This window comes from Mytilus galloprovincialis, chromosome 3 (genome assembly GCF_965363235.1).
Source record: "Mytilus galloprovincialis chromosome 3, xbMytGall1.hap1.1, whole genome shotgun sequence".
In the NCBI taxonomy this organism is placed as follows: Eukaryota; Metazoa; Mollusca; class Bivalvia; order Mytilida; family Mytilidae; genus Mytilus; species Mytilus galloprovincialis.
The window spans coordinates 62,402,858-62,421,044 of NC_134840.1; the positions used below are offsets into that span (position 1 = coordinate 62,402,858).

At 30.7% G+C, this 18,187-nt stretch overlaps 1 protein-coding gene across 1 annotated transcript; it reads right to left on the minus strand.

Annotated features, from left to right (window-relative positions):
- Positions 1-465: 465 nt before the first annotated feature.
- LOC143066746 (uncharacterized) lies at positions 466-18,124 on the minus strand. The gene is made up of 11 exons (XM_076239557.1): positions 17,690-18,124; positions 14,874-14,930; positions 13,243-13,377; positions 12,946-12,990; positions 12,419-12,481; positions 11,569-11,649; positions 11,111-11,188; positions 2,464-2,526; positions 1,974-2,054; positions 935-1,096; positions 466-471 (listed from the first exon to the last, which is right to left on the minus strand). The coding sequence occupies exons 1-11, from the start codon at positions 17,756-17,758 to the stop codon at positions 466-468; spliced, it is 840 nt and encodes a 279-aa protein (XP_076095672.1). The 5' UTR covers positions 17,759-18,124.
- Positions 18,125-18,187: the final 63 nt, after the last annotated feature.

Below are 18,187 nucleotides of genomic sequence, written 5' to 3' on the forward strand. Positions count from 1 at the left end.
TCTGATCATTTGTAGGACTTTTTCTATTCTTTTATGTACTGTGATTCTTTATTAGTGTTTTCCAAAGCAAAATAGAATCTGTAATAAATAATCTTAAGTTTAGTCTTAAGATTATTCAAAGTTGACAAACTTTTATCATATGTAATTCATTGTTCAATATACTTCCTTTATAACATGAGGTTTAAATTTTCCATTTGAAGTTATATATTGACTAGCATATAAAAACAAAAATTCACAGTAGTGCATGACTTTTGAGTATTTTTTCCTGTAAGATGTTTTTGTGATATATAGAAAATAGATTTCTCAGTTGTTTTGTTTCACATTTTGTTAACCAGGGCCTTTTACAGCTTACTATACCATATAAATTTGCTCATTGTCAAAGGCTGAAGACCAATAGCTGTACTGCAGACAAGCAGACTGACAATTAATTATCTTTTCAAAAAAACATTGTTTCTCACAAGTTTTCTATAACTTTAAAAACATTATGTTACACATTTTATTCACATCAAACTATTTGAGGCCTGAAACTACCAAAAATATAACCTAAGATCACTGAACCATGAAATTGAGAACACACCAAAGAAAGAGGCTTTGTGGTATAGAGCCACAAATTTGTCCTGGTCAGAGGAAAAACAAATTAAGACGAATTTCCTATTTCAAACATAATATTTCCTGCACATACCAGTTAACTGACCCATATTTTACGGGTGTAACCTGTGAATTTACTGAAATTTATTAATGACTGCCTGGGAGCAGCAAATATTGCGAGATTTCAGGATCTGACTGGTTTTCCTTTGTACTTTTAAAATTTGTCTTCTCAAAAACTTACAATTTGAACTTAATTTTCTGTTCAACAACTACCTAACAATAGAGAGCAATGGGGTCATGAATAAGAAGTTATTAGTCCTTCTAAATAGAGAATTACATTACTTACATCCTCTCCAGGACGGCCAGGGATACCTCCCACTCCCGTTGCTCCTTTCTCTCCGTTCTCTCCATCGTCTCCCGTTAGACCAGGTACTGCAGTTCCCTCTCCCCCTGTCTGATCATTACTATTACCTGGGGGACCTGGAGGTCCTCTACCACCTTTCTGTCCCTACAATATTAGTAGATAAAATCTATAAGATACCAGCAAAACATAAACGTCAAATAGTTGTTAAACCTTTCTAAGACAGCTGATTATTTTTAATTATCATAATTAGGCCAGATAAAAGTATGTGTGTGGTTCCAGTTACATCCTTTAAATCAAAGTACTTGTTAGCACAGAAGGATAAAAATTGCTTTATAAATTTATCAGTGGGAAGTTTAAATTGAACATTGCATTGTCAATATTCTAAACAATGGGAGATAACTCCAATTTTTAAGGATGACCTTAACAATGACATCATTTATATTTTCAGGACAGATATTAGATTCCTGCACCTTGCAAAAGTTATGTGAATTTCTTGATAGGTGTAGTATCATTTTGTGACTTGAATATCTGAGCATGTATTGATAAATTTCTGGAATTGTTCATGGACAGAATGTATAGAATGTTATCATCAATGCTCTAAATTTTTTGTATCAAAAAGGTAGTGATAAGCCTTGGAAGATTTAGATATCAAGTCAGTAAAATTCCATACAATCTTTACCCCAAAAATAGGGTTAGAAGGTTAGCGATTTTTTTTCTCTGATTGTCAAAATCCAGAAAAAATTGTGTGTTTCCCAAGTCTGAATCCAGTATTCTGTTACTATTAGTTGCATTTTAGCCCTACTGGATACTTCTGATGGAAAAGCAGATGACACAAATATCTCAAAAATGAGCTCCATAGCCTATCAATAATTTTAGCTTATCTTAACTAATGCTCTTCTGACGTAATGTATCAATTTTGAATTCTAGATCTTTTTTAATTTCACCTATATACTGGTAGTACATTTGTATATCCTTAATTATGTGTTTTTTTAATTTCCTACTTTTTATTCATCATACAAACCCTGTCTCCTTGAAGTCTTATTACAGCTGGACTTCCCATATCTCCTTTTGCACCTGGTTCACCTTCCATACCATTTATACCCTAAAACAATTCAGACGTTTCAGCAAAATTAAATATGAAGAAATATTATTTATTCTTATTACTGGTAGTACTCAATTAATAGTTTAGGTTACCCAAACTTGAGCATCAAGCTAAAATTTTTCAATCTGTCGTAATTTTTCAGTTGTTGCAAAAATTGTTATATGAAATATGTCTACTGACAATTTGGCTATACCTAGATAATATATTTAACATAAATCTGAAATGTCCTTAAAATGTATGTCTATAGAAATTAAGGCTCCATACTCATTTAAAAAACGTAAGTGCAATTTAGAATACCCATTACAGCTAATGAAATACCAATTGCCATACATACCTTGAAAAGATATCACAAAATTGATGGTTTACTTTCTTAATGATTTGTGGAAAAACATATACATGATATACATACCTGTAGACCATTATCTCCTTGTATTCCAGGTTCACCATCATAACCAGCTCTTCCTTCTAATCCCTGCATATAATTTAAAGCTTTAATTATTCATTTTTGGATAGCTGAAGGTTAATATAGCCTTCATAGTGGGTTATAGGATTATTAAGATTATGTTATGTATGTAATATTTGCTGTTTTCTGTATGACAGTCAGTATTTTCATATCCATACCAAACATTGGTGTGGCAATTATTGTATGTTTTTTTTCCAATTTTTTGCTGCATGACTTTGTGATTAAATTTTACTTAACAAGAGTGCAAATGCTGAAATGTCTCGCCTTCTTTACTAATCTTTGATATTATGTTGATAGTCCTAAATATAAAGCTTTATCATGTTTATTAGACTATCACATAAACATAACATTAACCAAGAAAACTAAACATTGACCAATGAACCATGAAAATGAGGTAAGGGCAGATGAACCATGCCAGGCAGACATGTACAGCTAACAATTCTTCCATACAACAATTATAGTTGACCTATTGCCAATAGTTTAAGAAAAAGATCATATCATAAGCAACAAGTGTACTAAGTTTCAAGTTGATTGGACTTCAGCTTCATCAAAAACTACCTTGACCAAAAACTTTAACCTGAAGCGGGACAGACGGACGCACAGACAGACGGATGAACAGACGAACAAACAGACGGACACACAGACCAGAACACATAATGCCCTTCTACTATCGTAGGTGGGGCATAAAAATAAAGAATGAATGTGGTCTAATGAACTTAAAAAGTTTTTTTTTTGCCTTTGAGCAATTCACTATGCTGTTGAATATTAATCCTCTCAAAAAAATGTTTGAAGAAATTTTCTTTTTATTTATGAAATCTGAAATGAGAAAAATTTAAACCCCCCCTTTTTTTTTCACATCCCCGCTTCCCTTTTTCCAAAACTGATATCAATTCAAATTTCTAATGGAGTTTGCAACAATAACTACTCTTTTAAATACATTATAAAATAGAAAAATGTAAAATAAAGTGCTTGTTATCACTGAATGGTAAAGATTGGTTGGTAGTAAAAGTGAATATACATTGTTTATTGTATAAAACAATAAAACAAACTTCATCAGCAACATTTTATATTGGCAAATTTCCAATAAAGTTATTTACATAAAGTTATTGGCAAATAAAAATAGAAAATGACATCATAGTCATGTCTGGCAAATTTCCAACACATATTATCAACTACTATTCTATACAAAGAAAGATAACTCCAATTGAAAATTAATTTTTATTGCACAATATTGTGCAATTAGATATTTCTTGCTATTGTGCAATACTGTGCAATTGAAAATTTCTTGCTATTGCACAATACTTGATATGGAATCCTGATTTGGACCAACTTGAAAACTGGGCCCATAATCAAAAATCAAAGTACATATTTAGATAAAGCATATCAAATAAGCCCAAGAATTTAATTTTTGTTAAAATCAAACTTAGTTTAATTTTGGACCCTTTGGACCTTAATGTAGACCAATTTGAAAACTGGACCAAAAATTAAGAATCTACATACACAGTTAGATTTGGCATATCAAAGAACCCCAATTATTCAATTTTTGATGAAATCATACAAAGTTTAATTTTGGACCCCGATTTGGACCAACTTGAAAACTGGGCCAATAATAAAAAATCTAAGTACATTTTTAGATTCAGCATATCAAAGAACCCCAAGGATTCAATTTTTTTTAAAATCAAACTAAGTTTAATTTTGGACCCTTTGGACCTTAATGTAGACCAATTTGAAAACGGGACCAAAAATTAAGAATCTACATACACAGTTAGATTCGGCATATCAAAGAACCCCAATTATTCAATTTTTGATAAAATCAAACAAAGTTTAAATCTGGACCCTTTGGGCCCTTTATTCCTAAACTGTTGGGACAAAAACTCCCAAAATCAATACCAACCATCCTTTTATGGTCATAAACCTTGTGTTTAAATTTCATAGATTTCTATTTACTTATACTAAAGTTATGGTGCGAAAACCAAAAAAAATGCTTATTTGGGTCCCTTTTTGGCCCCTAATTCCTAAACTGTTGGGACCTAAACTCCCAAAATCAATACCAACCTTCCTTTTGTAGTCATAAACATTGTGTTTAAATTTCATTGATTTCTATTTACTTAAACTAAAGTTATTGTGCGAAAACCAAGAATAATGCTTATTTGGGCCCTTTTTTGGCCCCTAATTCCTAAACTGTTGGAACCAAAACTCCCAAAATCAATCCCAACCTTTCTTTTGTGGTCATAAACCTTATGTCAAAATTTCATAGATTTCTATTTACTTAAACTAAAGTTATAGTGCGAAAACCAAGAAAATGCTTATTTGGGCCCTTTTTGGCCCCTAATTCCTAAAATGTTGGGACTAAAACTCCCAAAATCAATCCCAACCTTCCTTTTGTGGTCATAAACCTTGTGTTAAAATTTCATAGATTTCTATTCACTTTTACTTAAGTTAGAGTGCGAAAACTAAAAGTATTCGGACGACGACGACGCCAACGTGATAGCAATATACGACGAAAAAATTTTCAAATTTTGCGGTCGTATAAAAATCTAAGTACATTTTTAAATTCAGCATATCAAAGAACCCCAAGGATTCAATTTTTGTTAAAATCAAACTAAGTTTAATTTTGGACCCTTTGGACCTTAATGTAGACCAATTTGAAAACGGGACCAAAAATTAAGAATCTACATACATAGTTAGATTCGGCATATCAAAGAACCCCAATTATTCAATTTTTGATGAAATCACACATAGTTCAATTTTGGACCCTTTGGGCCCCTTATTCCTAAATTGTTAGGACCAAAACTCCCAAAATCAAACCCAACCTTCCTTTTATGGTCATAAACCTTGTGTTTAAATTTCATAGATTTCTATTTACTTATACTAAAGTTATGGTGCAAAAACCAAAAATAATGCTTATTTGGGCCCCTTTTTGGCCCCTAATTCATAAACTGTTGTGACCTCAACTCCAAAAATCAATCCCAACCTTCCTTTAGTGGTCATAAACCTTGTGTTTAAATTTCATTGATTTCTATTTACTTATACTAAAGTTATTGTGCGAAAACCAAGAATAATGCTTATTTGGGCCCTTTTTCATTTGGTAGATTCATGTCAACAGTTTCAGAAAAGCTTTCTCTCAAAGCTATTGCAATTCTAGTTTGAAACAAATTTTTGGGAATATGTGACATTTTTATCCCCTTTTTTTGCAATATTTTAAGGTAAATAAATGCAGAATGTTGCCATGGATATACACAAAAGGAATTACATTTCACCATTTGATCTTTTTTCTGTGGAAGATACTGATTACAAGCATATGCACATGTATGACACACACAGTTGGCTTAATGTATTAGAAAGCCAAGAATAGAAGATGTTTAATATTTTGTGGTTCAATCTTAATTTTATTTTCTAACTGAGAAGTGCTACCTAATCATGCTAATGTAGCTTGCTTTTTTTCTATAAGCTGAAGTAAAGCTTGTATCAACCAACCTCTCTAGACAATGGTGTTCATGCAGACATCATATTTTTCAGTATTTTATTATATAAAACGATTGCTAAAATTGAATTCGAAATTGAAATTTGATAAATATGGAAATAAATAACTGTAGTATGATGTTCAATTTAGACGGCTTTTTTTTTAAGGTTTCCTTTTTTTTTTTTTTAAATAAAAGCATACATAGAATTAAATATAATACAAGATGTGAAAGATTGGTCAGTTACAATTTGCAACTGAATAAAAATCAAAAAAAATTAAATGTGTTAAATTACAACAAGGTGCTCTGCAGGGCACAGCTTTATACGACCCCAGTGATTGAACCCTGAACAGTTGGGGCAAATTTGGTCACAATATTCAAGCTTGATTCTGTCTGAATTTGGATTGTGATCAAATTTTTGACATAATGTAGGTTTTTGTCACAAAATTAATGTGGTCAAAGATCTGACAAATCTATTGCACAATAGTTGTATGCAATGAAACTTTTCAAAATTCGAAATTTGAAAAATTTTGAAAAAAAAAGGAAACCCTTCAAAAAATGGTAAACAAAAAATCCCCCCCACTTTTTGAAACCCCCTTGGAGCAATAACCCTTAAACTCAATCCCATGCTTTCCTTTGTAGTATTGAATCTTGTAGTACAATTTCTGTCATGATTGTTTGGAAACTAGAACCATGCTTCTTTTTGGCCCTTTTTTGGTCCCTTATTCCTACATATTTTGGGCAATTAACCCAAAACTTAATCCCAGCCTCCCCTTTGTTATATGGTACATTATGGTACAATTTCAGAGAGATTCATACAAATACACACAAGTTATTGTCTTGAAACTAGAAAAATGCTTGTTTTGCCCCCTTTTTGGTCCTTAATTCCTAAAATTGGCCCCATAACCCCTAAAATGAATCCAAACCTTTTACTTGTGGTTTTAAACATTGTGGTATAATTTCAGAGCAATTAAAATACTTCTACACAAGTTCTTATCCTGAAACTAGAAAAATGCTTGTTTTGGGCCCCTTTTGGACCCCTGATTCCTAATCGGTTGGGACCTTCATCCCCAAAATCAATCCAAACCTTCCTTTTATGGTATTGAACCTTCTGAAAAAATTTCATGAAGATCTATTCACTTTAACTAAAGTTATTATCCGGAAACCAATGTGTCTTTGAACGACGACGACATCATACCATTATACGATCCCAAAAAAATTTTGGGGTCGTATAAAACATGATATAAAAGAACAGAGTTCCAATGTCCCTTGTTCTGCACTTATTTAATATTTACAAGGGGCATCACTCTTTTAAAAAAAGTTGATCGTCCACCTTTATAAAACTTGTCTTAGATATCACTGATATTAACCTTTAGTAAAAGTTTTAGTAAAATCTGGTAAGAATTGTACCTGTGAAAGTGCTTGCACAATTCAAGTAGGAGTCCTATAATAATATCTGTTACTTTTGTTGCTTTACTGTTTTCTATTGTAATTTTGTAAATAATATGTAAAGGGCATTTATTTTTTCAATAAAGGATCAATTGACAATTTCAGCCATGTTGACCATATGAAGTTTATTATATATAACACAATTAACTCTGTATGATATCTCTTATCTATAAATAGCTTAAAAAAAATCAAAGTGATGGAAATCACTCACGGAATTATTGGAAGAGTAGTTTGAATAATTTCATATTAAGGTATTGTGGGGACAAAAGAACAATTAAGCATTATTAATGAAAATTCTTCTAGTTAATGTTACCAACTATCTTTGTAAGACATAAGATCTAGACCAACAGCTAAGAACTTTAAAAGTGTCAACAGAAATAATCTAAAAATGTTGTTTTGGAGCATTTTGTATGTTAAAACATAGGATACATGACATTGAAGATTAAAGTTGTAGAGTGCCTTTTGATCAATTTAATAAGTATTTTTCAGGACAGGGCATTGAAAATGTACTTTTTCAATATAAACAAATTAAAAACTTTTTATATTGAAATGTGGATTTTTTCTTGATTGCAAAAATATATATTCACTTCTTATAAAAATTCAAATGACTAAAATAGACATAATGATTGATTGGGAATAAACTAATAAAAAATAGTTTGTTATAAATGTAATTAAAAGTTTTAAAATTTTAAAACTGTTTCAAGCATTATATTCATATTTTATTACATTTTATTTTTTTAAGATCTTGTTAATGCTTTATTTATCATTTATCTTTCAGACATAGTTTACAGAATCACTTTATGTAATGTTGATTAAAGGTAATAATAGGCAATAAATAAATATATCTTCCTTATATATCAAACATCTAATATATACATTTGTGTATTAAATTATGAGGTCAAATATTCACTGATATTTGTATATTAGGATGTTTATTGTAAGGTTTGTATAATTATGTAAGACTGAGGTTGATAAGTAATGATGTCAATTTGATTGACAGTTTAGGGATGGGGCATTGTAATTAAGGTGTAATACCACCATTGATTTTCCCCTATTAGTCTTTGTTAAATTTGCACTTTTCAAAAAAATGTGCAGAATTTATCCTTGTTTCAAATAAAGAAATACTTGGCATGAGTAAAGTTTTATCCTGTCCAGTTCTATAGAAAAAAATTCACATAACATTTCATTGCATATAAGAAAATAACCATCATTGGAAGTTAACCAATCAATTTCTCCCCTTATTTTATCTGTGTACAAGGTTTAGTCACCATGTAACCTCAAGATTACAAAATTTTCTATAGAAATCCCAAATAAAAAATAATGGTGTTTTGAAATACCCAAGACACATGTTTATGACACAAATGGTTTTACTGCAATAAAATGTAGGATTAATTACCTACAACTGTCAAATTCAAGGGAATATTTTTTCTACCTACTTTCGTATAAAACCGGATGTGACGTACCATGATTTGGTGGTATTACACCTTAAAGGTCTACCTTGTCCCTGATTGTTTGATGATAATGACAGTTGTCAATCATATAGTATTGTATCAATACTCAATTCCCTTATCAAAATGTTTAAAAAAAGCCTTCACTTCAACACACCTTAATGACATAATTCTTGAATGAACTGCTCCTAAAATATACCCATTTTTTCACGGTTTATATGTTTACTATGTGCACATACATGTGAACTATAGAGAACTATATTTCAGTGTGAATACATTTAGTAATAGTAGAAAACCTGTCGTGTTGTTAGGGAGGCCAGTGCCTAGGGAAAGATTTAGAACAAGTTCCAATCTTTCCAAAAATGCCTTCCATTATCTTTCATGGGCAACTACTCCTATCAAGGGTTTTTTGAAAATTTTAGGCATGTTCATTCATTTCAACATCTTATTAAATAAAACAAAAATGTTGTTTACTCTCTCTCTACCTGATATAGTTTTGAAATAAACACCAAAAATTGGTAAATTATCCTCCAAGGGCAATAACTCATATAATGGTATAATGGGTCAATTGGCAATTTCTGCCATGTTGACTTATTTGAAGAATTTGTATTACAGAGCTTTTATAGCTTTTTATAATTTCACTCTTTTGTACATGGATATAGATTCTGCAAAAAATGCAAAATGGGTAAAATTCCTCTCTTCAAGGACAATAACTCCTCTGAAGGGTCAATTTTGATAATTTGACTGAATTAAGAATCTTGTGTTAATTATGCTGAACAGTTTAAAAAATATTTAAAGATATCCAATATCTACTATAGTTTCCACAAAAGATGAAAAAAAGAATAAACATCACCTTCTAAGGGAATAACTCTTTTAAAGACAGTTGATGATTTTGTTGTTGTTTTTAATCCTAGTTTTAAGAATCTAATAAAAAAAAATCATAAATAAAAAAAAAAATTGGTTGTTCTGAGACTTTTAAACCACACAATCAACTAAAATAGAATTCCATAATATAATTGTATTTTTACAGCATCACAACCAAAAGCATGAAAGTGCTAACCAGTGTTAACAATTCAATTATAATTTCATATACAGTCAACTCTCGTTATCTCAAAGTCAGCCGGACCAGATAATTATTTTGAGATACATGCTGTTCGACTCAAACAAAAACCAGAAGTTTGACAGACATGTCATAAATCAATTACTGTAAACCAACTTAATTTCGCGAGCGATTTATTTTCGCGACTAGAAAAATGACGCGAATTTAAATCTTCGCGAATATGTATAACTTGGATCTTACCTTATTTAAACACCTCTAGTAAATAAGAATATCGCGAAATTAGATAGCCGCGAAGTTGACTAGATAAGGCTAAACGCGAAATAAAGTATCCGCGAAAATAAGTTGGTTTACAGTACAGTTGTCAGAGATCGGAAATTTAATTACACGTGTATTGTCAGATGAACTCTTCAATCTATTTAATTCCCAGAGGTCATGTTTTGACATATTTGCATTAGTTCAAGATAAATAATGAATTTTGAATGTTTTTGTTAACCTTGGGACTGTAAATTTTGTTCTACTCAACCGAAATTTCGACTCATCAGGAGTCTAAATACATACATTTATATGGAACAAAGTTCGGGACCACGTGATAACCTGGACTCATCCGAAATTTTGAGACAACAAGAGTTAACTGTAGTTTGGAACAGCAACTAGTATTGCACAGTTCAAAGGTCCTGAACAATATTTGTTTTAGCAAAGAATATTTTAAAAACCATAAAAAAAACACCAAAGAGAATGTACTCCTTGCAAAAAACAGTGTTTCACTTTTAAAGACCTTTGTAATTTTGTAGATACAAACCTTTATAAAGGATAGTATCTAACCATATTTTTTTTAAATTCTAATTTTTAATTTATTTGATTTTCTTTGTTTTAAGAATTCTAGTAGGGAACGTATATTACATTACATTTATTGTAGTAATAAACCATTATTAAAGACGTTTCGGCCAATGGCCTTCTTCAGTTTCTTTATTTTTCTTCTTAACTACATGGTAGACATTTTTCCTTTCACAATCATTAAGATGTTATAGATATTATTTGATTATGTTTTTTTGTAAACAATATTTTTTATTTTGACATAATAACATGAACATTCCAATATAGCAGTTTAATAAGGATTGGAAAACGAGTGAATTTTCACTTTTACAGTTAAATCTGCCACTATATTGTATACTGACCGGTAATCCTTTTGGGCCTGGTTCTCCTGTCTCTCCTTTGAAGCCTAATCCAGGAAATCCTAGATCTCCCTCTTCACCCTAAAAAGAGAACATGATTATAAACATCATTTATCCATTTTTTTATGCAAATATTTTATACTTAAATTTAAATGACAATTTCTGTTTTAACTGAAGACTAGATGGTGTTATTCATTTAAGATCTATAAGTTATTTAAATTATTTTTTCATTTTCTATAATGCAGTGTTTGAGTTAAGTATGACATCCATTATCACTGAACTAGTGCACATTTTTGTTTAGGGGCCAGCAAAAAAACGCTTCTGGTTGCTGGATTTTCTCCCTGTATTGAAGACCCATTTGTGGCCTTCAGCTGTTTTCCACTCTTTGGTTGGGTTGTTGTCTCTGACATGTTCCCCAAATTTTATTTTAGTTCCATTACAATCATTCATAAATAAATTACCTTTGGACCCCTAAGACCGGATGGTCCTCTTGAACCTTGTAAACCAGGCAATCCATTGATACCATCACCTCCTCTTATACCCTGTATAATACAAAAAGATGGATTAAAATAGTCCAAAAGTCTGAGATAAATTACAGCTCGTCTCTCATTTACTTACCGGTCCTTGCTAAATGTTAATTTTCTCTGCCAAATATGTTATCTGTACAAAATAATTTGTAAAATAATTGATCCAAAAATTCAAATATAAAAAAAAAATCAACAAGTGACAGATCAACACAATAGTTCATGAATGCAAATAGTGCTGGAGCATGTTGAGTTAATTATCAATGTTGGTACATGTAGGTCAAAAGTTAAAATTTCTTGATATTTGATATATGTATTATATATATTGTTGTAACCATTGACTTTAAAAATGATAAATGAAATAAATTAGAATTTCTGATGAAATAGAGATATTTTTCACTTTTTTTTAATTCTGAAAGTATAATGCAAATGTTGAAAATAAAATAGCATACATACATTATATGCAAAAAAGTCAGTAAATCAACTATGACTAAAGGTGCAGTGATAAGTAGGCTCTGAGAAAATGCTTAGACTATCAATACAATGTATAAATCCGGTTTTGATTTCACTAGTAGTTTAATATGGTTTTTTTTTTCAGAATCTAAACAATTGTGGTTATTTATTGTTTGTTCCCCAAAATGAAAACAACTTAATACCATTGGTAGAATTTGTATTGTTTGGTTTGTTCTTAACCAATCAAAACGTTTTGGTGTACGCTTTTGAAAATAATACTCAGAATGCATTAGATTCTGAAATGACTAATTGAATAAATGTTATGCTGTCCTACCTTAGTTCCATTACAGCCAGAAAAGCCAGGTGGACCAACTATACCCTCTATTCCTTCAATACCCTGTAAACATCATAAAAGTTTATTCAATAGAAATCCTATTATACAATTATGAAGTCAAACGATACTTTATATGTTAATCTTTTTCAGCTGAAGCAACTACAAATGCTGATCTTTTCTTGGCTGAAAGATGAATCACATTTTGTGTCTAAATTGTCAATATCTATTATTAAACTGATAATTTTAACATATTTTGGCATAACAGTTATCAATTTCCAATTTTACTTTTTAAAATACAGTTTTTCAAGCTTCTATATGTCATACAAGTAACACAAAATCAGAAGAAAAAAAATATATGATTTAACTGTTTCATCGTACTAAATTTTACATATGTGAATATTTTCATCCAGAATATAAAATCACAAATTTGTAAGCTCAATTTAAGAATAGTATCTTAAAATAGATGAATTGTTAAAATTTGAAGTGTTCATAAAAAAAAAATGCCATAAGAGTACATGTATACTTACTGGGGTACCAGGTACACCTGGAAAACCTGGAGAACCAGCTCCACCCTGTAGCAAAGAAATAATGCAATGATTTAGAATAACATTCCAAGAAATCTGTAAGACTAGTTCTATGCACAATTATTTATAAAATATTTGTCCAACAATTATCAAAATTTTCAATTATGGCTTTATTTTTAATGTTTTGTTTTTTTTCTATTTTTTATGAAGAGGTAACAATTCTATCAAACATTATAAATGTAAAGATTAATTAATTTTACTCTGGTCTTTTAAGAAAAATACAAAGTATATGATACCAACCCTAATTCCTTGATTACCCTGGCCTCCAAATTCTCCTCTATCACCAAAAAATCCGACTTGTCCATCTCGACCCATTGGTCCCAAAAATCCAGGCAATCCTCTAGGTCCCCTCAAGCCTGACAAACCTCCAACACCCTGTAAAATAACAAAGTATTTACTATAATCAAAGAAAAACATATCATATCTGCAAACAATTAACAAATCTAAAAAAATCTCCATATATTTTTGATTCATAGAATATTTGTTAAAGATGTTCATTCACTTTTCTATTTTTCCCAATCATTCTTACTTAATTCAAAGAGCTGAAGTGCTGGAAGGGCAGTTGCTACATTAAATTGTTAATCAATGTTTTTGTGACTTCTAGTTTTAAAATTTCTGTTTATGTTGTGAAGGGTTGTGGGTGTTCCTATAATCAGGAAATACAAAAGAGTTTTATTTTTTATCTGCAAGATCTACTATTTATGAAATAAATGTAGAAAAATAAGTTTTTAAATAAAAGTTCAATTAAAGATCTTTTGCTGAAAAGGAATTTTGACTGCATAATTAGTCAAGTAAATAAATGTATAATAAATTATCTGATTTATCTCCCTTGAAGAATTAAAAATTAAGTTATCTCCCTTATTGTATAAAATAACTTATCTCTCTAGTTGTATCAAAAATCAAACTAAGATTTTTTTACTTGAAACAGAAACTATAAATAATGATTATGAAAATGAACTCTTTTTATAACTTTTCTAATCAGATTTTATGTTAACAACAAAAAAATGCAGATGAACATGACAATAGTTTCTGTTCAAAGGTCATCCTTCAGGTCTTTAATGTTAAATAAGCTTTTTATTTTTCGTAGTGATATTTCTTTTTTATAAACTGTCATCATAATCTTAAGTTATTCAATAAAGAAAAATTACTTCCAGAATTTCAGTATATTTCATATTTTAAGTAGCAGATATTGTCGAACCAGGATAGCAATGTTTCAAACATGAAAACTCCAAATAACCTTCAGATTCAGGAGAATATTTACAATCCCATTAAATTTCTGGTATGAATCAGGCTAGCTAGTAAAGTTGGGTTATAATACATAATATTATTATAAAATAAATGTCTTCATAAATTTGACTTTAAATACATTACATCTGGTCCAAGGACACAGTAATTTGTTGTCTAGGAATTCAGTCCCTAGTGTGATCAGTGTATAACTTGGATTTTAATTTGATACACTTTCCCAATTTATTTCTTAATATTTAATGCATGAAATATTAAGTAGGGGGATGAAATTACATCTTTTAAAAAAAGTGGGGTGCTGAATCTTTATGTTAAGCAGTGATTTGGTCCAGTTCAAAAAGGTCAAATTTTTATTATGTCTGAAGCTGTCAAACTGAATTCTAGACCCCCTTTACACAGAATTGTCAGTATTTTGAGTTAGAGATGGTAGAAGTTTCTATAATTTTGATATTATTTGTCCCACTAGTAGTACACTATACTGTAAAAATCTTTTTGAGCTAGAGCAAATGTGATTTTTTTAATTTAAATTTATTGTCTAAAAGAAATGCAGTACGAAATAACTGTGTTCTCAGGCCATCTGGATGAATAATCAAGTATATTTTCATGAAAAATCAAAATGTAACCATTACCCTGACTCCCTTTTGTCCTGCACACGTACATGTTGTCTGGTGACATCCTTTACACACCTGTAAGTAGAATAATCATGTGTAAGATTATGATATAACTATATAAAGAAAAGCTTTGATTAATTGATTCAGGATAAATATCTGGTGGCAAATATTTCAATATTAAGTTTCTGGTGGCAAATATTTCAATATAAAGTTAACTGTTTGTACCATATAAAAGAGAGGCAAAAGATACCAGAGTGACTGTCAACCTGATAGATCAAAAATAATCTGACAACACTATGGCTAAATAAATATACCTGCTTTGGACAATTTACAATACTGATTACTTACATGAAGTTATACATGTGTTTTTATTAAATGTGCTTGATCACAATATATCACCAGATCTTGCTCTTATCTCCTTAATTCTATGTGTGGAAAAGAAGCAGCAAATAAAAGTTCTAAAATGTTTCGATTGAATCCATACACATCAAAACTGCAGATAACATAGCTGTGTACAGACAAATATGTACAGGTCAAACTAGCCAGAAATACATTCTAGGTGCCTTTTTAGAGCAACTTATAATAAAAGAAGATATTATATGTCAATAAGACAGCAACCTACCAAAAGAAGTAGCCAAAATGAATTTTGAGGGCAACATGAGGCCCTTAACAATAGAAAGGTGTACACAATTATACAATATATGATTCTAAATTCTCCAGTCCAGTCCACTCTAAAGTTGTGAACAAAAGATTTATGGCATTTAATGGATGAGAAAATAAAAGGGATGCAAGATAATTTGCCAATGAGACCAAATGACAACGAAGTTAGCAATTTGTGAAGCAGAAGGTCAAGGTCGAATAAACCTATTTCTTGTTCAACACAATAGAACTCCATATTTGATAGATTTTTGCAAAAAAATAAATGACTGGAGCATAAATAAAGTTAGTATCAGAGAAACAGATTCAAATTCAGACTAAACTACATGTACAATGTAGCATGAAATATACATGTGTAGGTCAGTGTGACCTTCTTTTTGTTGGAGGTTACTAATTTCCTGTATCTTCATACAAAAAGTCAACTTTTTACTCAAGTCTCAGAACCAATTTCTAACTACAATTAACCATATTCTCTTAACATATAACCACACAATAAATCGTAAAGCCTACAGGTGGCTCAAGTGGCAATTTTGAATTATGCTAACAAAATTGTACAATTTCAATTACACAAAACTTATGGCACTGGTGCAGTTATTAGTCTTGTATATTTTTTAAATTTCGTTTGGTTTATATGTTTTGGTGTTTATTGAGTCATCCATTTTTCTCTGAACTAGTGCACATTTTTGTTAAAGGACTACGGGTGCTGAAATTTTCTCAATGTGTTGAAAACTTTTTGGTGGCCTTGGACTGTTTTCTGTTCTTTGGTTCCAGTTGTTGTCTCTTTGACACATTCCAGATTTCTATTCTTAATTTCAAGTTAAAATTGAATGCCTGTCTAAAATTTGTTTAAAAAAAAAATGTACAAAATAGTAAAGTGGGGCAACACAGCTGTGTACTTTATTTAATTTGTATGTATGATCTACCAGGGCAGCACATATAAACTACAGTTAGTAACTTAATGTAGGGAATATCCATTTAACTTCAAAAGGGGGAGGGGTATTTTTTTCCTTTGACGCCAAAAAAATATTGTGGTCAAACAGATGACAAAAAAAAATTTCTGAATCAAGATTTTTCCCAGAGGACCTCTAGCAATAAGAAAAAGATACATGCCAGATCCCCCTAAAAGAGTAAAAAAAACAAAACAGAAAAACTGTTAAAAAGTTCCCTCTTTCGATTTCATTTTGTATTTTCAATAAGACAAAATAAAATTGCCAAAAAAAGGGGGATAGCAAATATTTTATTTTACAACTATTGAAAGATAGGAGGCAGGCCCCCTTTTCCCCCAATATAGAGCTTTTTAGCACTCCTACTACAGAAATTCATTTAAGCAAGAGTTCCTGAGAATTCAGAGGGACAAACATTGATGAATATCCAACCATGATAAAACATAAACGATCTTATATCATGAATACTAATTTAGCCTTTGTATTTTACATTTTGCTCTTTTATGAGTTTTGTAAATTAATAAAAATGTTAATTTCTAGTTAACAATTATGCATGTAAGGTTGTTCCTTTGAATAATCTTGCTTTTTTTGTATTTCTGTTATGTAAACTTTCATGTTATTTATGATAGATATAGGAAGATGTGGTGTGAGTGCCAATGAGACAACTCTCCATACAAATAACAATTTAAAAAGTAAACCATTATAGGTTAAAGTACGGCCTTCAACACGGAGCCTTAGCTCACACCGAACAACAAGCTATAAAGGGCCCCAAAATTACTAGTGTAAAACCATTCAAACGGGAAAACCAACGGTCTAATCTATATTAACAAAACGAGAAACGAGAAACACGTATATATTACATAAACAAACGACAACTACTGTACATCAGATTCCTGACTTAGGACAGGTGCAAACATTTGCAGCGGGATTAAACGTTTTAATGGATCCAAACCTTCTCCCTTTTTCTGAAACAATAGCATAACATCACAACAAAGAAAAACATACGATAAAATATCAATTGGCAGACTTAACTCAATCAAAAAACGTATGATTAAACAATGAAGTCCATTTGACTGGATTCACACTTTTTCTCTTAGAAACCAATGTACGTCACAAAATGTGACATTTAAGATGGACCTTAATTCGTTCTTTTATTATTAAAGGCACAGACTTCGGTATTGCTATAATAGTGTTCGCGATCCCGTTTACAAATAAGAAACAGACTATACTTACAGCTCCTAAAGAGATGTCTACAATCAGCGTGAAAACTAAGAGACCAAATAAAAATGTCCGTCCGTTCATTTCTAAAATAATTATCCTAGTTCTCCACAAACATTCAACAGCGGAAAAATCCTAAAGTCCGCACCACAGATCTTAAATTTTCTTTTTAACTTTTCCGTGGTAGCAGACTACATTTCCACCATTTTCTATCGTGTAAAAATGCAAATGTATTAAAGCGCAGTCAGTTTCCTCAACTCCTACGCCCTTGCGCGCATGAAATAACAGCTAAAACTTTTTTCTTACAGTTCTCAAACATACACTTTTTAACGGAAATTCCTAATCTAATATAATGCACTTGTCGGGATAAAATCAAAAAGTACTAGATAAAACGTTCATGACAAATCCCACTTTCTGTACTCAAGAACTTTTTCCTATGTCGGATGTTTGTCATAAACGCAAAATTCTTCATGAATTACATACACTCTCGGCATCTGTCAATCATATGCAAAT

What these genes read in the sequence shown, in the direction of transcription:
- LOC143066746 (XM_076239557.1), bottom strand. Translation starts at nt 17,758, where the DNA reads ATGAACGGACGGACATTTTTATTTGGTCTCTTAGTTTTCACGCTGATT. An exon ending in CAGGACAAAAGGGAGTCAGG is followed by an intron (nt 13,378 to 14,873) that starts GTAATGGTTACA and finishes GTTATTTTACAG; the next exon opens with GGTGTTGGAGGTTTGTCAGG. An exon ending in CAGGCCCAAAAGGATTACCG is followed by an intron (nt 2,527 to 11,110) that starts GTCAGTATACAA and finishes AATTATATGCAG; the next exon opens with GGATTAGAAGGAAGAGCTGG.